Raw genomic sequence first — 26,623 nt, 5'->3', positions numbered from 1 at the left:
TGCAGCCTCTGCAGATCTCTCTGGCCTGGTGTCTCTCTTCAGCTCCCATCCTCCACTCCATCCTCTGCCAACAACACCAACCTCCGTATCTTTTTCATCTTGTCCCACAAGGCATTTCTATGCCTTCTATGCAGCCTGTTATGCTTGGAAAAAATCTGTTCATCGCACCTCCACCCGCATCTCATTGAAATTAGTGCTAAAAACTCACTTCTGCTGTGAAACCCTGGAAAAATGAGAGGGAGGACTGGTAACAGAAATCAGAAAAGAATCTCCCAACCTTGCCCTTGCATCAGCAGCAGCAATACGCGCCTGTGTCTTAGCAGATCTCTTCATGATCTTTCAGTTGTCACCTTCATTTTTCCTTTTCCTTCCCCATCTGTTTTTGGTCCCCCATCCCTAGTTCATGCTGAATATAAATTACACTCTTCAGCAGAGACACTGTGTTTTTCCATGTATTTTGAACAGTGCAGCACTTTTTTTTTTTTTTAATTTGAAGCATGAAAATCATTGTTAATAATCTTGAAAACTGAATATATTCCAAGCTGGTGATGTCTCCCGAGGAAAACATTCTTTTTATATAAAAAAGTGCAGAGGGAGGGGAATGAGACAATGCAAGATTTAAACAAACTGGCTTAATGGACAGTGTGGCAGGTTAAATGCTATATAGCCGAATGCAAGTAGCTTGAACTAAGAATTGTTGAAACTGATGGCACAAACAAAGATGCTCTGAGTGAACTGTAATCGGTAAAAGGGCAGCTCAGAGAGCATTGGCCTGATCTTTATTCCTTATCACAGAGCTTGCAGTTGCTTTCTCTCAGCACGAGCAGCATTTTTTCATCTAGAAAATCCCATTCTGCGCTTCTTCTCTTTGTTCACTTGTTACCAAATTAAAATCCTATTAAACTGCACACCTGCAGTGGGTTTATCTGCAGAGCACTGTGCTGTAGCTTTTAATCCAATTCCACGCCTCTGTACCATACAATATACAGCAAAGAGAGGCTGAGGGAACACTGCTTGTAGCTCTGCCGGCAGAGAGCAAATCAAACACTTTCATTTGTTAAAAAGGAAGGAAAAAAAAAAAAGGAAATAATTAACTACTTCACTTAAATGAATGGTAGGTGTTCATCTGAGTGCTCTGAGTAATCCAGGATACAGAGATCAAGATCAAGATCAAAATCATTAACTGAAATGATCAAAAATAAGAATAAAGTCCCTGCTTAAATTCAGTGGCAAAACTTCCACTGATTTTAAGAAAGACAAAATTTCAGCACGGAAAAGAAGTCCCTGGGTCGGGGGAGAGATGGGACCGGGATTATTTGTTTTGGAAGAGAATAGACACAAACATAGCAGACATTGTACACATTATACACATTATAGTAGACACATAAAGTGCGAATGATGTATCAGAAAGTATTTGTGTCCTCCTATCAGACCTTTGCCACCCTATGAGGAAATGTACTGTGTATCTCCTCCTGTTGGGCTAACACATGTAAAATTAGGTGGGGTATCTGCAAAAAAAGAGAAGGTTCAGCAGAAAAGTAGAGAAAAGACTTTTATTTAATGAAGGGAGAGAAGACTTTTTCATTAATGAAGGGAGAAACAATGATTTACAGTCCCTACAATGAAAACATTCACGTTTCTTTTCTAACTTTCAGGTCATCCAGGTGATTTGGAAGACAAAATAGCTATAATTTTCATTAAGTTGGATCTTGCTGTTGGAAGAGAAGTAGTTACTACTCAGAGATGGACAGAATTTTTCTTTTAGTTTTACCTCCCATGGTCAGGTAATTTTCAGAGAAAATCAGCCTGACTTTTGAAAATACTTTATAAGGATAGACCATTCTTGTTTCTGATATAATTTTAAGAAATACTATTTTCAATCTCTTAAAGTTAAGATCTTTTTCTGTAAATACTAAATGCAAAACAGTGCTAGTAAGATGGTTACTTTAAGTTGTCAAGTGATTTCATTATTTGAGTTTATTTGAATAAAACTTCAGAATAAAAAGGTGAAATATTTGTGTTTTGTTTTTATTCCTTGTACTTATCAGTTATCAGTGTACTTATTGTTATCAGTGAAGCTGGAGACCCACGTGAAGTCATTGTGGTAAATTTATCTGGAAGCTGCGGAATAGATTAATGACCCTGGATCAATGCTGTTTTGTGTCTACAGTACATAGTTTAAAACTTATCACATATAGAATTTAGCACTGATTTCCACATCTTGAAAAAATCCTGCTTTGCTTCCCACTTCTGCAGGATACAAGAGTCAATATCTCAGGCATAATTGTATTAACTAAAATAAAATAGGTTGTGTATAACATTATTGATTTGTTTATGTCAGAAACTAAGTTGTTTGAACTTGCTCTACAAGTGGAGTACAAGCAAAGAATCTCTACAGAGAAACCCTGGAATAAATTCATGTGAAATAGTAAATATAGAGTATGAAATTTGTATTGCACCTGCAGCAGATTGCATGAGGAAACGGACTAATGGTCATGTGAGAAACACCAGAGAATTGAGACTTTAAAAAAAAAAAGTTTTGAAGAGCATGTCTTCTTATTTCAAGAAGGGATAACTCCTTCATTATTTTAAGAAGTGATGTTTCCTGAACTAGAAAAAAGCACTCCTGAGGAGCTTATCAAATTTTCACTCATTTTGTTTTTGCAAATCTTTATTTTCTCCTTGCATCTACACTCCTCAGCTCAAGCACCGAAGTGGGAATCAATATATAAAAGAGTGGTATCACAGCATATGCAGTCAGGACCACGTGCTAAAGGCACAGTAGCAGCGTATTCAATTTTACTTGTAAGATTAAGTGTTTGGTGGTGAAATCATACTCACTGGAAAAGTATCTTCACAATCTGAAAAATTAATTTCAGCCTTAAGGCACGTTATACCTGTTTTCACTATTCCTTCAGGTTATTATGCTGAAGATTAAAAAATAATAATAATAATATAAACACAGCAGAAAATATGTTAGAATACTCAAAATTTCAGTCCATTTTTATTCAAGATTAGTTATGCAGCATCTTCTCATGAGGCGATCAAGCAGCAGACCAACGTGGTGACCTGTCCTTCACAGGTATAGATGGTGAGGTCTGATAGATGCACCTGGGAGCCTTGTGAAAGGCAGAGTCTCCTGTGAGATCTGTTCCTCCCTGTCTCCTGCTGAACCTGCACTCCTTCAATAACCCGCATTGGGACCACCGGGGAGGTGGTGGAGTCACCGTCCCTGGGGGTGTTGAAGGAAAAGTTGGATGTGGTGCTTAGGGACATGGTTTAGTGGGTGACATTGGTGGTAGGGGGATGGTTGGACCAGATGATCCTGGAGGTCTTTTCCAACCTTAATGATTCTATGAATGCAGTGAAAGGTTACGAGGACAGGTTTTGTATCATTGTGCACTTGCACTGCTGTACCAAAGGAGTCTCCTGCCAAGCCCAGGGGAGCAGTGATGCCAAGGCACCCCTTACAGGGCAGGTCCATCATACGAACCCAACACACATCCCAGTCTTCACCTCACGAAGACCTCCTCCCCTACCAGCCACCTCATTGAGTAGCATCTCCACGTACTTCCACACCGAGACGAGCTCCACGAGCCCTCCCTCCCTCACATTTGGGATCTCGCCGTCGCTCGACCCCCGGCATCCCAAGGCAGCAGCTTGTCCCCCAGGGAAGGCGGCGGGGAGGGCTCGGGGGGCGCTGCGGGCGGGTGCAGCCGCAGAAGATGTCGGCGTGGTGGCCGCGGTGGTGGTGGTGGCTGCCGGGGCTGCTGTGGGGCGGCGCGGGGGGCTACGTGGTGGTCAGCTCGGTGTCCTGGCCGCTGCCCGAGGCCGCGGCGGGCGAGCTGCACAGCTCCTCCACCGAGGAGGCGCTGCCCGCCCTGCTGGAGGAGCCGGGCGGGCTGTGGGAGCAGAGCTTCCTCGCCTCGGCTTACCGGGAGGACGCGGGGCCGGCGGCGAGGCGCCCGAGGCAGGGGGTCGCCCCGACCGCCATGTTCTCCTACCGGCGGCACGGCCGCGCCGCCGCCGCCGCCCGCTTCCTCGCCCGCCACAACGCCTGGGGCTTCGTGGCCGCCCACGGAAAGGTACGGGGACGGGGGGGGAGACCCCCGGGGCTGGGGAGCGGGGGGAGCCCGGGACCCGCACTACGGTGTCCGCCCTCCTCCGGAGCCTGGCCGCGGGCTGCCCGGGGCGCCCCCCCGCAGCCGGGGCTGGGGCAGGTTGGTGAGGTGCGTACCTGCTGACGGGGGGCCCGCCGTGCCTCGTCAGGTCGTCGGAGGGCCTGGTAAATGGCGAGAGATCACCTCCTCGGTTAAATCACAAAATCCTTGGTTTAGGCTCTCGGCAGGTTGCAGCCTTAGCGGGCTCTGCAGTTACCTGTGGCTAATTACAGCGCGCAAAAGCCCGAGCCGCGATACAGTTTGTGGCTGCTGAGGGGGTGTTGTGCGCCGAGTGTTGCGTTACGCCGTCTGTGATCACAGTTCTTCTACAAAGCCCACTCTAAATTAGCCATTCATTAAAAAAAAACGAGAATTTTTAAGCAGTGCGAACATGTCCTGCGATACAACTGACAGCTACTGCTTTTTTACCTGGTGACTCTTAGTAACAAACAGGTATTTGTAGTTTCTGCATTATGCAGCTTCATTGGAACTTAAAACGTTCCTACTAGCATGCACGAGGACCATTTATAAATACCATGAACTTTCCAATTGTAAAGGCGTATAAACATCTGCAATCCAAGTAATAACAGCATCCAGGGTTTTCTTATTAACTACTTGTACTTAATTTGATTTTGCTGTAAAGGATTTACCGGTTACATTGAATTAATATATTGACTGATAATTTTACTATTTAACATCTAATTGACCATGAAGAAATACATGAAGACTTCAAAAATAATAATTCAGTAAGTATCTCTCCTTGCGATTTGTAATGGGATGAAAGGCATAGTAAAAACATAAATCGTTACAGGGAGTATTAATGTTTGTCCCTGCCGGGTAAGGACGTTCTCGCATGCGCTATATCCATCGTTAGGTATTTACACAACTCAGTGACTGGGAGGGAACTTGCTGAGGACTTGGCTCCTCGCTGCGTGGCGGGACGGGTTGGTGGCTGCCACCCCTCCCAGGGCAGAGGTTCCCTCCCAGGCGGCCGAGTTGACGTGCAGTCTGACTTTAAACACAATTGTAGCTGAAATGCCTTCCCCCCTCTCTTGGCAAACTGATGGAATCACATTCTGAATCATGTCTAAAAGGGGAGGCAAAATTGGAGTAAAAAGCAGGCTGAATCGAGGCTCACTTAGGATCTGTTTCCTTTTTGCTTTGAGAGAAGGTAGCAGCACTGTTTTGGAGTAAACATTTCTTGATGCTGATGGCATTTTTAACTTGGTAGTTCCTTTAAGCTCAGTGGAAACAGAAATCTTCCCTATTGTCTGTTAGACAGGACTGGAGACAAGGAAATAGAGGAGATACCTGTTTTCACAAAAGCATGATAGAGAGATCTAATTTAGGAGATGGTCTGTCTCATGATGACAACAGAAAGCAGGAGACTGAGCAGTTGGGGATTGCTGTCCTTTCTGCTAGAACCCTTCAGGAAATCCCCAACACTGTGAACTGTCTACATGCAAACATGCCAATGACTGCTTTTTTGGATTTTGCAGATCCGAGGTATGCCCTTTGGGAACTGTTTGCTTATCAGTGACGGTCCTGTCAATAACAGCACTGGAATCCCTTTCTTCTACGTGACACCGAAGGATAATGTTGTGGCGGATCTCCTGAAGGATCCTGTGGCCTCTCTGACCCTGCCAGAGGTGGATGGAAATTTCTGCAGGTAACGAAATGTTGTATGTCCAGTACTAGCTTTGGTGAGAACAAACACAGACCTCAGAATGAAACAGTGACAGCTTTATGCTGGCTCCCCACCTTCACTGTCCTGTTCTTATTTTTGGCTCTCACCATCAGCTACAAGCTCCTCCTTGGGTTTGTTTTGCAGTAAGTTGCCCCAGTAAAATATCTTGAAGAAAAGCAGAAATATTACTTAAGTAGTATCACTTAAGTATCAACATCAACAGCTGGAGAGGCCTTCAGCTTGCACATTAGCATGGCCAAACTTTGATCTCTTTTTGGAGGTATTGACATAACATCTAGGTGTTTGAGATCCAATTATAGGCCTCAGCAACCTCGTCAATAAAGTCAGTAGAGTTTCAAGGGCTTTCGAAGTCAAGGTAAAGCAGACACCCTTGCTCTGATGAGCAGCTCTGGAGGCCCTGGTGGTTGCCTTGGTGGAGCTGTAGCTCTCCAGGGTCAAGAAGAGAATCTCAGGCACAAATTACACTCGTGCCACTCTGTCACTCAGTTTCTATCTCTTCAGAGAGACAGCTGAATATGGTATCATCATAAATTTTTGTCTCCTTGTATACTGTAAACAATAGGCAAATGATCCCTCACATAAAGGACGCTAGGTCTGTAGCCAGCCCCAGGTTCGCCTCTCCAGAGACAGCATGATGAAAAGATGAGTTCTTTCCTCCTTACCATGTGTACAATGAGGAACTCTAGATCACCGAAGTGTTACATGTGTAAAGTGTATGTATGCAAACTCGAAGACAATACAATTTTCCCCGCCATGCTTGTCTCCTTGGAAAAGACATGTCTGCGCCATATGTTTGTTTACAGTCAAACGTGTGGCAGACTTGGCTGGGTCGGCCTCGTGTGAAGTGTTATTTCCAACGGCCTCTTTACGTGACGAGGTAGGTGACACCGAAACTCTGTCAGACGGGACTCCATTAGCAAAGCAGATCTTAGCTGATACTCCAAGGAAATAGATAGAAGAACTGGTGACTAGAGGCTGCCTCAGAAAGAAACGAGACTGGAAGTGTTTACCTCAACTTAAGGTCCTCTTTGGGGGAAGAGAGTTTTGTCTCAAGAACCAGACCCCAGACTTACCCCAAGACAACCCCCAGCTGGGTCATCTCAAATTTCAAGCCTGCAAGCTGAAAAGAACACTGGAAAAAGAGCAGTGAATGGCAAATACAAAGGTAGTTACTGCTTCTCCTGTCTGTCTCCAGAATATACTATTCGTTTTCTTAAGAGTTCTGTGGTGGTAAAACAAAATGTTACTTAGTCCTCAGCAGTAAGAGTGACTTCAGGCTGACATCCCATTCCTGAGGAATGCAAGGCTCTTCCAACGTCACCTCCAGTATGTACCCTTCATCACAGCATTTATTAAGGTAATTCAGCTTTGAGTGGATGAGAAGGTCAACAGAGTGGTGAAGCTACGATGAGAAGGGTTCTGTTTGTTTATTAAAACGATTTCATTAAATATTTTGAATTAACCATTTCAAACTGTAATTAAATTTATCAGCTCTTTAGTAAAGGGCTAATGAAGCTTATTCCTGCCTTCTGAGCTTTTTCACTGAATCAAATAATGAGCTGAATATCTAGATCAGGTGCTTAAAAATGTAAGCTAAGCCCTGTGTCCTAGCACCTACATGGATGTCCTGTTTTCAGAGGCTCAGAGCAGCTTCCATTAATGATGGCTGCTGGTGATGAGCACTTCTGAAAGTTAGACACCCATTTAGGCACCAAAGTGTGGCCTTTCATCCCTGACTTTAAACATCTGCTTTTGAAAGTCTTTGCCTTTCGTATTTTAGCAACACTGCTGCCTGATTTACCTGTTTGGAAAGAGCCTGTTCACCAGCAAAAGAGAAATGATTCATGATTTATAGAAGTATGAAAATCAGACACATCACAACCTTTCAAGAATATTTATTCACTGTTTTCCTATTAAGCATCTATTAATTTCCCGAACAACCCCCCGTTGTTTAACGTGCCAGAAGACCCTGCAGTTTGCACGGCGGCACTCTGGGCACTGCCAGGCAGCTAACCCCCTATTCCCAAGACAGCTGAGGCCACGCTGATTACCAGTGGCCACATCCCTGCACTCCCTCCTTCCCTAGGACTGGTCACATGCTGCCTCCGTCCTTCTCTTACATCAGCTCTGGGATTTGTCTGACCTCGAGTTCAAATACAAAGCTGAAGAGGATTAACCCAGTGATGGCAATCACATTTTCTGCTGGTCCTTCCGCCTGTCCGTCCCATACCTGGTGCTGCTCCTGGCCAGCCAGTCCCACCCATCGAGGTGGCCATCGAGGGGGCTGCTTTATCTCTGTAACCTACCAGAAACCTCTTCCCTTTTTTGCTGGATTAGGTTTCTGCTGGGTTAGCAAATTGCAGCAGCTCTCCAAAAGCCAGAGGAGCACAAAGGAGAGGAGAGAGGAGAAGGTGAGGGAAAATATGACACCCCCATTCTAGCATGTAACCATACTCTAAATATTGAGCTCACTGCTGAACTGAGTACAGAGATTTGGAGTCAAATCACTGCTCTTTGCATTATTTATTTTGTCATTACGTTCAGTTTGGTTTTCATTATTTCTGGAGTTCTCGTCTGCCACAGAAGTTGGTTGGCATTAAAGGAAAAAATATCAGATAAAGAGAGTGAAAAGCTGGGGCATTTGGTGAGCTGCTGTTTGCATTTTTGATAGCTAGGAAAGTGAGAAGGCTTTGGGGCCGTCTCACAGTCAGCAAGCATGTGGGCACTGGGAGTTTAACTTTCTTCTTTCCCTCCCCTATGTAACCAGGGTCAGAAATGAGTTTACATTTTAAGCTAGGAGAGCAACCTCGCAGGGAACATCCACAGCACAGGGCTTCGTGTGGTGGCTTAGCTTTTGTCCAGCAGGTTTCTTTCTCTTCTTTACTCAGGCTAAACGAGAGGCAAGACCTGTTATTCTGGCAGACCTGGGACTGTGCTAGGTATTAAGACAGCATCTGTGGAGATTTTGTCACAAAGGGAAGTGTCATCTATAGATGGTTTTAATACCAGAATTTTCTCTGGGGCAAGGGCAACGTTAATTGTTTTGATTCCAAAATAAGTATGCAGAATAGCTAAACGAATAATGCTCTACGTGAGAAAGTTCGCGTCCTTGTACGCCAGCAATGAATTTGGCCCTGCAGCCTGTTTTCATGTAGAATTTTGGTAGAATTTCATTATTAACCTACTCTGAGTTGTAAGAATTAAAATAACTGAAAGCTGTCTGATGCCCGTAGTCAACGCTGCGTAGTCAATGCTCTTGGGAGCACTTGGCACTCTCCTGAAAAATGCTTCTGACCTACTGCATACAAAAGAAATCTCTGGCCTTTAGAAAGAAAACACAGCTGACATTTCAATAGTCTTGTATCTAATCAAGTGGCCTGTGTGCCTGTACATCAGTTTGATATTAAGTTTATTTAGTAGCAAATTTCATTTGTTTTGTTTCAGAACATACTCAAGTTTCAAACCTGGACAATAAATATTCCCACCTGTGGGGCTGTGAGGAATAACGGGTGGCCTTTCTGGTTTTCCAGCCTTAATGTTTAATCAGCTGGAGAGAAAATTTGAAAAGCCCCAGCTAGTACAAAACCAACTTTTAATAACGGAAGAAAGAGAGCGGTGATGCATCTCAATAGGCGGCAATTGCAGGACATTATGCAGTTGCAGCTACAGCCTGGATTCCTCATCTCTGACCCAGAGATTTCCATTTCCCAGAGGGAGACAAGCTGCGCCTCTCTGCAGACACCCTCTGATGCTCGGTCTACGGAGAGGGTTAGTTAGCAACTGATCTGACGGCTGATAAATGGATAATAGAGGCAAGAAAAATTAAATGGTTCAGGGCTATAAATAGACTATGCTGGCATGCCCATTGCACATAAAAACTGAAAAGATTGAGTCCTATTCTTACAGATTTCAGAGGGAATGAGACTGAACCCTGCACTAAAGAATAGAGGGGCTATTGTTCTGAATGAATTTCCCAACACACAAGCTGCTCAGAGGATCTCTCTTTCCAAGTAAGCTCCTGGGCCTGCCTCATTACAGCTTCAGTCTGGAAAACAGGCAATTAATTTTAAACATGTGTCGTCTCCTTGACATCAGGTTCAGCACGTTCATAGGGACCAACTAAATGCAGCTTTCCTAGAGGAGGAACAGTTACATGACTGCCATGAACTGATTTTCACACAAGGGGAAAAGAAAGAAAAGTGATGAGCTGTAGGGCCAGTCCGTATGTTTGTTTTCCTTTCTGTTAACCTGAGGATGGTGTTTCAAATCCACTCTGCAGACTGGGAGTGATTCTGAGTGACCCAGATGCCTCTGCTGTTTTACGACCTGCATCAGGGTTGGCTCCTTCAGAGCCCTTCTACCCACCGCGTTTCAGCTACTGCTCGAGGTAGCTGATCAGCACGAGCAGGCTAAGGCATCTCCAGCGTTTCTGGACAGCAGCAGGCCACAGGAAGGACTGCTAGAGGAGAGTGCTTCAGCAGGTGAGGGTCCCTTCTGCGTGCTTGGTCGCTGGCGTGCACAAATTTCTAACTTTATTCCTAGGCAATCCTGAGAGGCAGACAGACCCGCAATGGGTGGCAGGTGCAACCTCTGAGGAGTCTGTTGGCCACCCAACGTTTATCTGCCTCTGGGCACTGTCTGTTAATGCAAGGATGAATATAACAAAGAAATTTGGCGTTGTGCCTTCACACAAGGAGAAATTATGCGTGCAGAAGACAAAGGCTGAATCCAGACATCCATCCCTCGTTTTTTGAGGAGTTGAGATCCACCTCCTATTTCTGTGGCAGACACATTTCTATTTCTGGTATTTATATTGGTCCTCTTTAGTCATATGCAAATAATTATGTCAGTAGCAGTTCCTGAAAAATCTGTATTTAAAAATTCAGGAAGATACCAAATTAGAAAGTCAAATATGAAACCTACTATCATCATGACCCAATGCACACAATACAGCTCTAAATTACTGTTTTTTTTTTCCTTGTATGCTTAAATAACCAACTTCCCAAAATCCCTGTCTGGAGCACTAATATGTGTTTCTCTGAGTTTGCTTACAGAAATAGCTGATGCTGTGATTCTTTTTTTTTTTTTTTTCTGTGAATTGTCTGTGGTTAAACTATATAAAACCTTCCTGGCTGAAACGTACAGTTCAGCTAAAGAAATGAGTTGTTATTGTCGACGAAGATAGACAAAGAGACTGACTTCATGTAATAAATTATAATTAAAACATTCTAGAAATTATTATCTTCTAGGAACAGCAGAATGACTTAAAACATTCAAACAGGTAGGCCATGAATACCGACTCACTTAAATGCAGAAGAGCCACTGTACCAGCACTCTTCAGTTCCCAAGACAGCTCTTCCAAAAGCCAAGATGTCTTTTAACCATCTTTGCTGGCTCTCAGACATGGCTGATAAAGATATTCTTGTCAAAGTCAGAGCAGGGCAGGATGAAACTGCTCAGCCATATCCAGCTGAAGGCCAGCAACAGCTTTTCAGATTATGAAATTGCTTTCAGCGGAAATTTTGTTTGACGTTCATGCCACGCAGATTAGCAGCACCGATACACTCCGTCTGCCTCAGACGGTTAATGAAGAGAAAATAAAATGAATGAGAAGGATAACTAGCTTTTCAAAATTAATCAAATTTAATAATCAAAATTATATGCAGTCTACAGTAGTTTTCAGAGGACGTAGCATTTCCTCCATTCCTTCATGTAAATGGACAAAAAAAAGGACAAAAAATCCTATGATGCCATACTAGTTACTTTCTAGCTATTTGCTATTTTGGGGCAGGGTGAACAGGGGTCCTTTACAGGGTGACAGAGTGCCTGCCTTGTGTCAGTGGGAGGCAGCAGGGCTTAGCTGTGCCAGCAGCAAGTGCATCCTCAGCCAGTCCCCACCTCCAAATGGCATGGCTTCGTATGGCCATGGCTGCCGCTGCAGGAGAGGTGAGGATGTGTGGACACCCATTGCCCTTACGCCACATACGAGGTGCTTTAAAGTAGCAAGAGTAGAAATAAGGCTTTCTTCTTGGCTCTCCCTTTCTGCAATAGGAGAAAGCTCTTTCCCAGCTTCTTCTCTCTTCTGTTCTGCTCAAAAGTAGAAAAGTAAAGTAATGTTTTTTCATGGAATGGTGGAAGGTCCTGTCTCCTCAGGGGAGAGGAGGAAAAGGATGGCAGCTCTTCCACATGAAAAGCAGGCTGGGAAAGAAGAGAGAGATTCCCATCCATAGGCTTCTGCTTCCTCCCCCAGTCCCTGGAGTATCACTGAGCCCTCCCACCTTCTTCCTAGCAATTCCTTCTCAGGGACACTGACTCTCCTTCTTGAATGATTCCTGAACTCTTCTTTTGCTTTTACTGCTGCTGATCTGTGCCAGATCTGTTTCAGCTCACTAATGGACTGCAGAGGCCAAGGATGACAATGAATACCCAGCGAAACCAGGGGACAGAGCATCGACAGTCAAAGCAGAGATCAAGAGATCTCAGCTGCAGAAGGGAGTCCTAACAAAGTCCCAACATCTTCACCTTGCGAGCCAATTTAACTGCATCAGCCTGAAGTATACATTCATCACAGCTGCACTTAGATGGTTTTGGTGCAGGAACCTTCTAATTAAAATCTATGAGATGGCTAGTGTAATAAACAATTTAATGAGTAGGTGGCAGTCTTTACCCTGAACCACTCTTGAACCGTGACTTAGAAAGTGCAGAAGTGCTATGCAGTAGAATAAGTGGGGTGTGTTCATCAGCAGCATGCTCCCCATCATTGTCAGGAAACATACTTCACTTGGACACAGGCTCGTCCATAAGCTCAGTAACGCTGGCACCTTGGTAAGGTGGCACTCTGTAGGCCAGCTGCAAATGCAGCTCGCTGTCTAACTCCACGTGCCCAGAAGAGACAAGTGCCCAGACTGGGTCAAACTTTGCATACGTAGTTTGCTCACCAAGCAGAGGAATGGAGATGATCAATTTTCTCTTCACAAATCAGATGAATAATTAAGAGAACCTCTCTTAATGCATCGTGTTCTTATAAAATGCATAAGCTGAATCCTCTTCCATTGTCATCTGGCTTCAGTTGATTTCTGCAACAAAGTGTATATATTTCATATAAGCATAAATAAATAAATGTGTTCCCTATTGATTTGTCTCCTACTACAGTTCCCTACTTTCTCTTCCCCTCAGTTCACTCTTACCGTAGCCTTCATGAAATCCTCTCCAGGGCTACAGAGGACCTGATTCTCTGCCCAGGGCCTTAGAAGCCGTTGAGGGTTTCCTCCCCCATGTCCCCAGTCAGTAGTGCATAAATTTTATGTAAAGCCGTTTCTGCACACCTGCTTCTCCTTGTGCCAAACAAGATAAAACGAACCCAAGGACTGAGAGCTGAATATATATTTATTTAGACAGAAGGCAATAAAGAACTAGTAAATGCATGACTAGACCTCAACAGATGTGAAGGAGGACTATTTTAGTAAATACACCAATTTATCCCTGATATCCCTGTAATGTCTTTAGTAAAAACATGAGCTATATCCCTTTACTCCTAGGAAACAAAGCCTGTGTTTAGATTAGTTACACCAGTAGCACCAATGAAAATTCAAGACCTGTTCACAATACAGTTAGAAGTGATTTAACTATTAGAAGTACTTTTAGAAGTAACCTTAGGGATCCTTGATGGTTTAGAAAGTATAAAAGTTATCACATGTTATTAAGGAAATCCTATGCCAAAAATGATGAAGAAACAGATTTACTTCAGAATACGAAGGGCTCCTTTGATAAAGAAAATACTAATGGTAATGTAAGATTAGAACACAAGGTCACTATTCTGAAACAGAAAACCCACGATAAGAGCCAGTGCTAAATGCAAAGCCAACAAAGTAATAACACAGTGTACTAGATTCAAATGTATCGTCGTCCTTGCTGAGCTCTTCCAAAACTTCATCTTGCATGTTTTTAACAAGTAATTTGTTTGCCTTATTTCCCAGAAAAATAAACTTCTGTTGTGCAGAATTCAGTCCGAACAACTTTTACTGGGAACGACAGTATTGTGTGTGTCAATTAGTGTAACACCCTGACTCGTGAGAGAGTAGCGTACAGAAAACTGCAAACAAAAGGAGTCAGGAAAATAAATAAATAAATAAATAAAATGAAAAGATTCCAGATATGGCTGTATTGTCATCAGCTAAACATGCGGAGAGCAGTTTTTCCTGTAAATCAGGGAAGAGCCACATCTGACACTCCTATCAGGTGAAAAACCTCTCGACAACGGAAGGCAGCATCCACAACCCAGGAGCAGCGGTGCCAAGCCAAGTCAATTGCCTACTCAAAAATCGGCAAGTATGCTTGTAGAATAAATGAGTACTTGCACAGAAAGATCGAGTAATTCTCATCTGAGGAGGCGTCAAACCAAAATGTCTCACTGCTCCTGACCACGCCCGAATTTATCTGCTTGATCCGCTCTGTGAAACGAAGACATCCTTTAATAACGATCCCTTTCTAGTTCCTCCCTGAAAGTAATTAGCACCATCTTACCTAGGAGCTGTACCAGACAAAGGCGGTTGCAGGTACTCGTGCTTCTCCCAGCTTTCAGTTGTTTATGGCACTGTTAGGCTCTGGAGGAAGTGGTTTCATACACAGAGATAAAGGGTTATCAGTTGAAAACAAGCGCCTGAACTGCAGCTTTGCTAGGGAGAAGTCCCCTTCTGTATTTTTGAGACTGATACAGTACTGAGATTAAGCACGAAACAGCAGTAGGTCAGGATGACTCAAATGGACTTTAAGACTCTGCACTGCCCTAGCTGCTGGACTTGCAGGTCCTGATCTGTGTGTGGGATCAGCTCATCCTTCTGCTGTAGGCGAGCTGATTCCCACGTAGAGTGCCTTTCAGTGGACAGCTTATCCCACTTCCAAAGTGGAGGAAGCCACCTTCATCTGAAACCATAAAAAGGGGCAGTTCTGCCCCTCCCCTGTGTCTCTGTGCAGGACAGGATCCTGCCCCCTTGGCATGAGCTCTGGGAATTCAAAGTTGTGGGAAATTGTTCCCTCTTTTTTAAAAAGCGGGTTACTTTTCTGCCTCGAGGCACCCCACGGAGTGGTACCCTGCAGCCTGCACAGTGCCAGAGCCAGCTGTTATGTCAGGTCACCTTTAACCTGAAACATCACAAAGTGCAGTTTTATCTGTAGCTTCATCTGGTCTTAAATGGCAGCTTGTTCCCATCACACATGACCATCTCCTCCCTCGTTTTAGTCAAAATGATGCTGATATTTATTCTCGTTTTGATGGGTCGGTTGCCCGAGGGATCACGCAGACCGAACGGCCCCGCAGCACCCAAACAAGGGAAGTGAGAGGAAGCACGGGTGTCGCTGGGGCACGGAGCTGCAATGCTTGGGACAGGACAGGCTCCGACCACTGTAAGCAGGATGTGAAACTGCATCGTCAGCATGCGGTAGGAGCTTGATCTACAGCACGCCAAGGCGGCCGTGTAGACAAGTTTCTACTGCAAATATACACTGGGAGAATTAAACCCAGTGTCCGGGCAGGCAATGTGGATTTTCAGGTACGCAGAACACCATTTACTGCTTCATAGTAATAACAAAAAAATGTACTGGAGAAAATCAGACCATTATTTATTGATGCGAACAAAAAGACTGAGCTTGATCCTTGGGGGCCGCCCTTCCTCCCATGCGGTGTGGTAGAGGAAAAAGAGTATGAGTGGAGTTTGTCCAGACATCGTTACGCTGGGCACCACCTTCAGAGAACGGCAGCTCCAGACCGAACAGGATGCTGAAAAAACATCCCAGAGATGATGTGACTGCAAATGGCTCTTTGGAGCTCGGGCTACAGACTGTGCCAAGTGCTTACTGGGCATAGCCGAGTATCAATCAGCCTGTTGTATTTCCTTGCGTATTTCTGTTCTTGGTCCTATCTATAAAAGCAGACACTTTATCCAGTAAGCTGCACAGTCTTTCATAACCATCTGTGGGGAATCTGCAGGTGTTAAATTAGCTGCAGGAGGATGCCCATATGTTTCCTGCATGCAATAGGCACATATTGAGAGTTAAAAAAAAAATAAAAGCCACTACAGATTGCACACAGTTGAGGCTAAAGGGCTCGAGCAGAGATCTTTACGTAAAATTGCACACAGATGAGATGTAATTTACTGTGATTCGCTGCTTCAGATTAAAACAAGGAGAACAAGAAATGCAATCTTTGTTGCCTAATGTAGTTTTCGGGGCTTATGTTCTCACATGGGGACACAGTCCTGGGCTATGCTGAGCAGTCTCAATGTGCTGGCAGTGGACCTTGGGGCTGCTCAGCATGTCTCAGGATCAGGCCACTGCAGTCATTGCCTGAAACTTTTTTGCAATTTGTCAGTTTACTCATGATTTATATCATTGTATTGTAAACCTTGGAGTCAGCAGTTGTCCCACAGCTACTAATGGGAGTTATTTATTAATACTGTATAGAAAGAGCCAAAAAGCAACAAGTACCTACCCTGTCTCAGTTTGAAGGATGAAGGCAGTTGATTTTTTTTTTAATAGACTTTACTTGACTCTTTGTGTGTGTGTGAAGAAAAGCAATGTAAAGCAGTTGAAAAATGGGTAAAAATGAACAAGAACTGAGTTTCCAGGGTAGGCAGAAAGAAAAATTACATGCAAATACGTATACACATACTTATTAATCATCTCACTAATTCTCTTCAGAATCCTGAATTCAGGACTGTACATAGGTCTGGAAAAACTGCCATTTTCACATTTTAAAATTATATATATTAATGCAGTTTTTAAGAACATGGATTAAGATTAAGCAAATCTCTACAGTAGAGGTCTTTCAGGTGAGTATTTCTTCAACAGCCTCCCTGAATGTTGCAGCTGAGTGTAGAAAAGACCTGCACGGTTGGAGAAAATATTGCAGCTTTTATATTTGTATTTCTCAAAAGCGAAGAAGATAAGCTATTACACATGAGCATTTTTCTCTGTGCACAGAAAAAATGTAGTCGATCCGGAGGATCCAAGGTGCGCCAGACTGACTCTCACAGGACAGATGGTCACGGTGCCTCCAGAGGAAACGGAATTTGCCAAGCAAGCAATGTTTTCTAGGTCTGTATGTGATATGCATATAGTATCGTACAACCTGCAGTTTTGAGACTAATATATAGATGCAGCCATTTGGTACAGAAAATCTGAGAAGCAACAAGCCTGATCTTTACTTTGGGGCCACAGAGTATGTTGACTCCTGTGCTGCCTGGAACTACAGGCAGAGCTTTGCAAGCTCCTTTTAACCGTTGAGGTAACGAAGTGTGGAAACACAGTTGGTAAATGTTAAGACTCCAGTAGACCATGTGTTTTGTAATCGTGGCTGCGAGGAGAGATTCTATAAATACAGGGTGCGTTTGTCAAGTGGGACACTACATGTAGTAATCCATCCCACCTCAGGACAAGTAGTACTCATTATCCACAGCCCCCTAACAAGAGACAGAGCAGAGCTCTGCTGCCTTCGGGCACCATGTCACACCCATTTGCAGGATGAAGCCTGTGGGCTTCTGTGAGGCCAGACCTCATGGTTTGGAAACTAAATTCATCAGCTCTCATCTCCTGGAAACTTCGCAATGTAACAATGAAACAATTTGTACCCTGCTTCCCAGCACTGCAGTTCTTGACACCTTCAAATCAGCTACACTGGAGAATAAATGAGTGTGCTGCCAGGGCAGGCCCAAGAGAAGAGGCAGAAATACAGGACGTGAAGGCTGTAACAGACGGTAGCTTGAAGAGACTGTGCCCCACCTGCTAGCTGGTTTTATGACCTCTCCTGACATACCACCACAACTGCTACCGAAGCCATAACGTTTACAGAACACAGTCTCCTGTGAACAGATACAAGCACAACCATAACACCATCCACCCCACACCCAGGGTGTGCCCCTACACCCTCCAGTGGGACCCGTTTTTATCAGTGTAACAGGCATCAAAAGCCTGAACCTTAGTTGGGACATGCACCTCCAACACTGGCTGACAGGGATGATCCTCCAGGCCATACCCTGCCCAGTGAATCAAATACTGCAGGGAAACTGGGATGTGCTGGGAACCAGCATGGCCCAGACGCAATGTTCTCTCTGGCCTGCTGGGAGGGATCTGGGTGAACAGGTTTTAAGAGGGAGACATGAACAACAGGGGCAATCCTGAGAGAATGAGGAAGCTGCAAACAAAATGGCGGGCCAACTCAGTTGTATACAGGCCCAGGTAATGGCGGTCGAGCACAGGAAGAGGGCCGCACTGAACGAACATGTTCACAGGACAACCAAACGCAGTCCCCAGCTGCAATGTCCAGCATCCATCTGCGTCGTGTCTGTAAGCAGCCTTTGCTTTTTTCAGATGCTCTGGAAGAAATAAATGTATATGCTGCAACTGTTGGATGGAGTCCTCAGGGCAAAACCCCTGGGCAGCTGCCAGAGAAGCTGGGTGGTCACAGGGATGACAGTGGCCGACTGTGTGGAAGAGCAGACACTGCTGTTAGAGGCAAATGTGGCCAGTACTATCAGAGAGACCCAGTCATCCTGGTGGTAATTAATAGAACAAAAGAGGTACTGCTCCAGGATCTGGTTCACCAGCTTCGCTGCAGGTGGAAAGACTGAGCTGCACCCCCAGCAGGCCCATAAGCTGCTTCCAGAAGTAGGATGTGAGCCTCGACCTGTCTACACACCATCCAGCAGGCAATGGTGCTAGAACAAAAATAACTTCATTTTGAATGACTCCTCTGGATACCTGTGAGACACCAGCAAATCTGCAGTAAAATCAACTAATTTAATATGGCTGTACAGGAATTGGTAAAGATTTCATTAGTCTCTGCAGCCTTCACATTGGTGTCTTGGCCTGGGTGCAGATACTGCATCCCTGATAACCTGTACATAGCCTCAAGCCTCCATCCTCCTTCTTTACAAAAAATAAAGGGGCACCAAGGGGGGAAGTGGAGTATTGAATAAAACTCTGAGTTAAACTACCCTCAATATAAGCCTTCAAAGCCACCATCTCTGGTGGGCCTCCATCTCTGGTGGACCACCATCTTCTGGAGCCAAAGGGAGAGGAGCATCTGGGAACAGATCAACAGAGAAATCATATATCCAATGGGGGGTAATGTCAGTGTTTGCCTTTGGTCAAAAACATGCAAAACAACCCTACATTCTGTCAGCAACACCCCTGAGATGCCGACGGGGGGCTCAAGAGATGCTGACAGGGTGACAGAGAGTTCCTGGAGCCCCTCCGTCAATAGCAAAAAATGGGACCAGGGACAGATGGGTGTTGTATTGGCACACAAACCTTTTCTACAAACTTTGCAGAAATTGGATTATTACCTGAGCCAGGGTCCACCAGTGCCTCAGCAGCAGCTGCTCAGCCATTGGTGAGCAGAAGTGAGACTGACATGGTGGGACCACTGGCGTCAGCAGTGGCCAGACCCATTTCCTAACACGGTAGCAGGTGCTCAGAAGGACATCTCAGAGTGGGAAATCCCCAAAGGTCATCAAATCAACTGCCTCCTCTGCAGAGTCCTCTGCAGGGGGAGAGGACTTCCCCCTGCAACAAGCGGCCAGGCTGAGGTGGTCAGTAGGATGCTGAGCTGGGGCAGAGTCCAGCCAGCACAGGAGCTGCTCCACCTCAGACTTCCAATGGCAGCCTACAAGTGTGCCAGCCTCCAGGCTATCTTGCTGTGGAGAGGCCGTGGTTACAGAGAGGTAGCAAAGGGTCACCCCCCAGTTCAGCTCCGATGACCTGCACACACGCACAGGAGACCCACCAAGTATTTGGCCACACTCTGCCTCTACTGGCGCATACTGAGCAGGGAGTTAAAAGCATGGTGGAAACATGGAGTGCCCCAAAGAAGTCCATCGACTTTGCAAGCAAGGAGGCAAAATCATCCAAAACCTGATCTCCTTGAGCACACAAAGACCAAGCCCACTGCAAGACCTTGCTTCCAAACAGGACAAAGAAAGCCAACCTTTACATGTTCACCGGGAAAGCTAATATTTCAACTCTGCAAGAAAACTTCCATGAGAAATGCAAAAAGAGAGGGATCAGCATCCCCAGAATAGTGGGGAGGGAGGGAACGAGCAGGCTTGGGGGAGAAACCCCCACCACGTGAAGGAATAGCAATGGGGGAGAACAGCGAGGTGGCACAGCACCTCCCTTCTCCAGAGCCTCCAGGCAGTGACAGAGCTGCTGTGTCAAGGCTTGAGTCTTCTCTCATGTCTTACCCAGTAATGGTCCCAGCTCTTGTGAACACTGTGACTCGAGCTGTTGTATCTGATCCATACACCACTGCTGAGCTCCCACAGCATCCCCTGCAGACACACCTGAGGGGGATTGGGGACCAGGCACCTCCAGCCAGCACTACTGGTGGGGATGGTCTCGTTGAGCTAGTGGTAAGGGGAGGCCCAAGAGATGAGACAGAAATACAGGATGAGAAGGTTCTAGCAGGTGATAGCTCGAAGGAACTGTGCTGTGCCTGCTAGCTGGTTTTATTAATTCTCCTGACACACCACGACTGTTACCAAAGATGTAATATTTACAGAACACAGTCTCCTTTGAACAGGTACAAACATGACCCTGACACATGTTCAGAGAATCTCCTCTACTGGAGACCAAACAACATCTGCCTTTAAAGATGAGGTTCTGTGACAGGGGAAGATATTGTTCACTGACTGCCTTAAGCTGTAGTTCTTGCCAGACAGAGGTGTGGAACATCATCAACCTTATTTCAAGGCAAGGCAAAAAACATGACTGGTGGTGACTCTCAGATCTCAGGTTTCATTCTGGATGAGCACACTAGACTAAAGAAAAAAAGCAGACTAGGCATGTAATTTGGCACATCTTTTATTTATTCTTTTTTGTCCTTCCAGGCACCCAGTGATAAGAAAGTGGCCTCGTAGCTATGAGTGGTTCTTCATGAAAATGAACATTGAGCACATCTGGCTTCAGAGCTGGTATGGAGGAGTTTCTGCCATTCCAGTAGAAGAGTATTTAAAAGCAGCTCCAAGTAAAGCTTGACTGAACGGGCTTTGAGAGAGAGATCTTCTGAGTTTCCTTTCCAAACACTGTTAAAATTTCATGCTGGATGGTTACTTTACAGTGATTTTTTTTTGTTTGTTTGCTTTCCACAAGGCTTCAAAATAGCTCTGTCTTACATGGAACAGAGTGAAAATAACCAACACAGACTTTCAAATTATAAGTGAGAGGTGGCACTAGCCCAACCCTGCAATGTACAAACACGTCATTTCAAACAGGCAATATATCACCTTGAACACTGCTTACAAATGCTTTGTATCTGCTTGTTTGGGCTTTTTTTTTTTTGGTCCTTTGCACCCAATGGGAAACTATAGTACGTGCTAACTATAATGTTCTGATTTACAGAAAAAGCAAATTGCCTATTCAGAACCCTCTATGTATTGTGGAAGTATTACTGCTGCTTGGTCTCTCATTTTAGAAGTATTCTAAGCTAAGCCTAATAGCTGCAACTTTAGATATTTAAGTTGGTAAAAATATTGTACTAAGGCTGTCCTCATTTGCCACCTTATATTTTCTACATGTATTTTCCCCCAATTATCTAATTTGATATTTTGCTTGGAAATTGAGTCAAAAGGCTCCAAAGACTCTTTTTGTGGAAAAAATGCAAGCAGCTAAAAAAACACAGCTTCAGCATAACTTGTCTTTTACTGCCACAAAGCTGGTTAAACATGTTAAGGGACAAAAACAGATCAGGCTCACAAGAATTATCCCAATACAACTATAAACATCCTTACTTAAAGAATTTAAATATAATTTAATGTTCTCAGCTAGCCTGTTCCTGTTATGAGACACAAAAAGTAATTCAATAGCTTGTAGTCCCGAATTTTTTGCACCCCATCTCCAGCCACCGCTTTATTTTTAACTAATTTGTGCAACTGACTTTTGTAAACCCTCACCAACTCATCTAGGGGTGGAGCTACTCCATTAACTCTGTTTTCTCACCAAGGTTTAAAGCATTTGTTCATGAATTTACTTTTGAAAGTAGCCTAAAGATAGATACTTCAGATCATGAAAATACTTTCTCTAGTGTGGAAAGTGCAAACCTGGTTGCAAACACACTATGCATGTGATAATACCAAAAGAGTTCAAATCGGTTTTATTAATCTTCAGTCGTTTCTCTAGATGTCCTGGTAATCTTACTCTGCAATTCCTAGGGGTGTCACAGTAAAAAAGGTCCAATGGCTAACTGTCCCAAGTCATGACATAATTTGAAAAATTATATAGCTGTTCTCCCTGTTAGGTTAAGAGACAGATTGAGGTGGCTTTGCTGTGCATCCCTGGGAGGGAAGCAGAGCCCTGGGCACCACCCCACACCAAGGCAGGCATGAGGAGTGTGAGTTTCTCAGCGAGCGACCTGAGCTTTTACAGGTTAATCCCCAGACAGAGCTCCCAGGCAGCTCAAGGAGCTGCGACCAGCTGGAAGCCAATTAACTGTAGCTGAGATTATTTTGGTTCACGCATGAAGAGAGAGCGTCATTCCCTCAGCAGAGCTGGGCAACACGCTGTTTGAACTTCCAAGTGCTGCTTAGACCTTGGGTTCAAGCTCCAGGCATCACCACCATTCCTAGTATTCTGCAAGAACTGAAGGAAAATGTGGGGGGAAGGCTTTATTTAGACATTCGCTAAGCCTTTTGTTTTCCTGTCTCATTGCCAGTGCGTCTGTTAGCAGTGCAGATCTTTTGCAGAGGTAATTATGCAAGAGGAGGTAGTGTCCTGCCTGAATCTGTTTCCTTTATTTTCTTGGCAGATGAGCAAGCAGCATTCTCCCATACGATTTTGGCCCTAAATCTGGTACCATGTACTAGTGAAGCAAAATGGCTGGCCCTGTACAGATGTATAGAATGCCATTAAGTGAAATCCTCCTGGATTCATGTATTTTTTCCATGGAGGTCTTTCTCCACTATGGAACAAACACTTTAACAGACACTTTGTGTGTAGAGTATTTGGCCCTGGAAGGGAATCTCCACAGGTGTAAACTACACATTTCTGTGCAATTTAATTATACAGTTTATCATCCTAGTTCACTGCTGTTCCCAGAGAAACCTGAACTAATCTTATTTTCCCCCCTCCATGCCCCAAACACACAGATTGAGCAAATCCAGTGTAGGAGCTTGATGTTTAAACAGGCTGAAGAACAGGGTAGGAATTTTAGAGATGTTAACTACACTTTCATTTTCACTTGCATTCTTAGACAGCTCGATAACAGAAACACGGTCCTACCGTATACTATCCACTACTTATTAACATTCTGGCCTTAAAGCAGTGAGGCGTACGAAAAAAAATTCACAGATCTGTAACTGTTTAAGAAGTCAGTGTACTCTAAGAAAGGTTTTGGATTTACTGTACACTGCTTGCTATCTGCTGTTTCCCTGCACGGTTAGATTAATTGGAGTAGCTACTGTATTATAAATTGACACATTCATCAAGCAGCTTTTCTGTACGGACAAGCCTTGAGACTTCTGACAGCCTCAGAACATGAAACGGCAATGGCATGTAAAGTGACAAAAGGGGCTTCATAAAGAAATGCTGTCGTAAATCACCTGCTCTCATTTCATGCTTTCTTCTCCCAAAGAATATCTTCCATAAAAGTTCTTGAAAGTCTGTAGAAATTCATCAAAAATATGAGCTGCAGATTTTGAGTGGAATTTTCTGGAGCACAAAAAGGGAGAACATAGTCAATAGTTTGTTTAACTGGGCATTACATTATTAATTATATACTGCTTCCAAGTTTTTTTTAAGTGGCAAATGTCTCGAGTGATATTGATCATCACATGCCCGGTGACGTTTGTTAAAGCTTTTAATTCAAAGAGTGTTATCAAGCTAGCATAATAAAGACCGTATTTCCTTGAGACTGCAAAGGGTCTCATCTTGCTTCAGCTCAAGTTGATAGCAAAACTCCTATTTATTTATTGTGCTTTGATTACTAGATCAAGGAAACATTTTTAGAAAAGTTCTTGATAAGCCCTAATGAACTTAATAAACATTTCAACTAGTTGATGTGCAATTTATTGCCACGTGTTCTGTATTTTAGTTATTTCTGTAGCTTCCCCAAAAACACTTGTTGTGCAATGCATATTATTTAAAACTTTAGCTGTGGTTTTGCAATATTTAAGAGATGCATTTAATCATGTCTGTATATTAGCTGAAAAAAAAAAGGAAGATAAAGTTCTGAAACTTAGGTTCAAACTTCTTGCTAATTTGTGCAAACATCATGCATGCACAGGATTGAAGCACGGCTAGCTTTAACTGCTGTTCTAATTTAGCCAAAGAACACTCCATTACTGATGAAATTTTCATTATCTAGTTGGATGAAATTCAGTATGTCTTGTTTCTGGATGTGTACTGCAATCTGCAACGTATTTTGATTTCTAAAGATATTGAATGTTGTTAACAAAATGCCTATCAAGGGACAAAACGCAAATAAAACAGATTTCAAAGGGGAACAGAGGTTAGAATGTCCTTACGTCTGCAGTACACTATTAGCTTGAGTAACTGACCTTTTGTTGACAGCCATTAGAATTTCTGTCTGATCTGAACATCTGCTTTTTTCAGTTTTCCTGAACCAAGCTAATTTCTTCCGAAGTACTTCTGGGATTTGAGACTCTGATCTGTCTTGGTGTAGCTTAGTTTTTCTCTAGGGAGAAACATCTAGCCAGGCACCTTTTATCTTTCCTTCGTCTTCTCATTGCTATCAGCTCTGCAGTCAGCATGGCAGTCAATTGTTGTTCTTAACGTTTGCTGTTCCTTTCAGCTCTGAGACTGAACCCACACCTATCAGGTGTGCATTAATGGTGTTTTGGAAATTTCCTAAGTGTTATTTCTTCCTCTGCTAGCCTTGCTCTTACAAGTTCTTGTTACAGCTTGTTCTTTTCTGTCTGCTTTCCTCTGGAAGTTATCTTAGGCCAAGGCTGACAATTTACCTTTTCATCTTGCCTTCCCACACTATCTCCTTTAAAGAAAATTCAAGCTCCCCCATTAAAATCTCCACAATCAAAAAAAGGGTATGGGAAACAGCCTGTGTTCCTATTTACACCTTGCAGTCTTGTCAATTGGTTGGTCTTCTTTCCGTGTGAAGATCAGGACAAAAGCTTCCTAACCTGTACAAATCACAGTCAACATCATTTTCCTGTTTCAAGTGACTCCATACTCTTAAAAGAACATTTCTTGTAGCTGTTCATTTTTACTAACTATTTTTACTTTTACCCCATTTCTGAGGTGTTATCTGTTCTGATTACAGTCTTCCACTTTTTTCCAAAAAAATGTCTCTTGAACTACATTTTTTTGGACTCACTAAAAATACCGTCACTTTTTTCAATCTGCTTTTTGCCAAACACTGAATTCTCACTCCTTCCAATTCCTGTCACTTGATGGTTTTCAACACTGTTCAGCCTTTATCTGTCTCTGCTCTGCCACTGACTCCATTTACCCTTTCCCATCTAACATGCTCTTGCTCTTCTATTCCCTTATCCTCTTTTCCTTGTTATTTTCTTCATCAACTCCAATTTTGCTGTTTGGATTCCTTCTCCCCAGTCTTTTTGCTCCATGGATGTGTCTTGGCTGTCATCTTGACTTTGCTACTTTGATCTTCTTCTCACAATGCTCAGCGCCTTTGGAGAGAGCCCTAGGACTTCACTGCCAAGTATGTGGGGAGAATGCTTGAGTTACTTGAAAGAATACTTTAGGTCTGAAGATTTTTTTTACCGGATTTATTTTAACATCGACTCTGCAACAGAACTTGGAGCATCATGGCCTTGATGCTGACAGAGTAGAGCAGTCCTGCTGGTACGACGGGCTTCCTGAGCTCAAGGCTTTTGTCCGAGGACACCTTCCACACAAAGTATGCCAGGCGCTACCAGACCCTGGCTGCACAAGCTATAATCATGATTAGGAAGAAAAGGATGTTACGCAACTTTGACAGTGTTGTTTGACAAGACATGCAACAATATGCGATCAGACAACTGTTGACTTTTCAAGGAAAAACACGTGTGTGAGACCACACAAAAAAGACTGGTGGCTGGTAAAAACATGATTCATATGCAGATGCCTTGTGTGAGGAAACAGGTAAGGCCTTAAGCTTTGTTAATTTAAGAGGTACAGATCAAAAATTTCTACTTACTGGAAAACAAATCCATAAAATGATCATCTTTAGTCAGTACTCTTCTGTTACAGTATGTGTATCTCCATTTTTTTTTTTTAACAAAGTGCTGACCTTCTTGCCACTTTTCTTTGTTCTTAAATGAGCCTCCCTCAGTACAATAGCACAAGCACCGTTCACATTTGAACCTTTAGCATCGGTGACTGTTCCCTTTCTCCTGCTTTGCCGCACACCGTGCTCTATTTCTGGCTGGCCTCTTCCTATACCTTCTCCCCCCTCACCCTCGCTCCCTGCGCTGCAGCCCACCCGTCCCTGGGGAGGACACTCATTTCGCCCTTCAGCGTGGGCGAGGAGCGCTCCGAAGGCCAGAGGCGATGACTCAGTGGGTCCACGCGTGTGTCATGGGGCGAGCCGACAGACAGGACTTAAAAATAGCTAACCAGCCAGAGGGTCAACATAAAAACAACGCTGAAAGGGCTCGATTTTGTGTGGGGGCTGGCCTGTGGAGAGCTTATGCTAACCCCACAGAGGGAGCTGCTTGACATGGCTACGCTTTGCCTCGAACAGACACGACTGCAGCAGCCTGGAGACCCCAGCATCAGCCTCGGGGGG

At 44.1% G+C, this 26,623-nt stretch overlaps 2 protein-coding genes across 6 annotated transcripts in view; both read left to right on the top strand.

The window, feature by feature from the left end:
* The window catches only part of RFX8 (regulatory factor X8), a 30,948-nt gene extending 29,176 nt beyond the window's left edge, over positions 1–1,772 (top strand). The window contains exon 16 of the mRNA XM_080601806.1: positions 1,656–1,772. The gene's annotated coding sequence lies outside the window, so the exon portion shown is untranslated. The remainder of the gene's footprint in view (positions 1–1,655) is intronic.
* Positions 1,773–3,351: 1,579 nt separating this feature from the next.
* CREG2 (cellular repressor of E1A stimulated genes 2) lies at positions 3,352–26,109 on the top strand. 5 transcript variants are annotated; one of them, XR_013954254.1, is made up of 4 exons: positions 3,352–4,085; positions 5,660–5,829; positions 10,148–10,349; positions 12,254–12,996. XR_013954254.1 is itself a non-coding variant. In XM_080602056.1 (4 exons), exons 1-4 carry the CDS (start codon positions 3,726–3,728, stop codon positions 20,896–20,898), a joined length of 792 nt encoding a protein of 263 aa, XP_080458182.1. In that variant the 5' UTR covers positions 3,352–3,725; the 3' UTR covers positions 20,899–26,109. The 5 variants fall into 5 exon arrangements, 3 of the variants coding, with proteins under 3 accessions (XP_080458182.1, XP_080458183.1, XP_080458184.1); XR_013954255.1 differs by having other exon boundaries at positions 12,243–12,996; XM_080602056.1 differs by lacking the exons at positions 10,148–10,349; positions 12,254–12,996 and adding exons at positions 16,846–16,959; positions 20,751–26,109.
* The last annotated feature ends 514 nt before the right edge of the window (positions 26,110–26,623 follow it).

The sequence above is a fragment of the Anser brachyrhynchus genome (genome assembly GCF_964034855.1).
Source record: "Anser brachyrhynchus genome assembly, chromosome: 1".
NCBI lineage: Eukaryota > Metazoa > Chordata > Aves > Anseriformes > Anatidae > Anser > Anser brachyrhynchus.
The sequence above is the reverse complement of the archived record's forward strand: the minus strand, read 5'-3'. Positions and strand labels throughout refer to the sequence as shown.

Excerpts from the sequence above, each read along its gene's own strand:
- CREG2 (XM_080602056.1), top strand. The coding sequence starts at position 3,726 with ATGTCGGCGTGGTGGCCGCGGTGGTGGTGGTGGCTGCCGGGGCTGCTG. Across the intron at positions 4,086-5,659 it reads TCGTGGCCGCCCACGGAAAG|ATCCGAGGTATGCCCTTTGG; the intron begins GTACGGGGACGG and ends TGGATTTTGCAG. Across the intron at positions 16,960-20,750 it reads AAGCAAGCAATGTTTTCTAG|GCACCCAGTGATAAGAAAGT; the intron begins GTCTGTATGTGA and ends TTGTCCTTCCAG.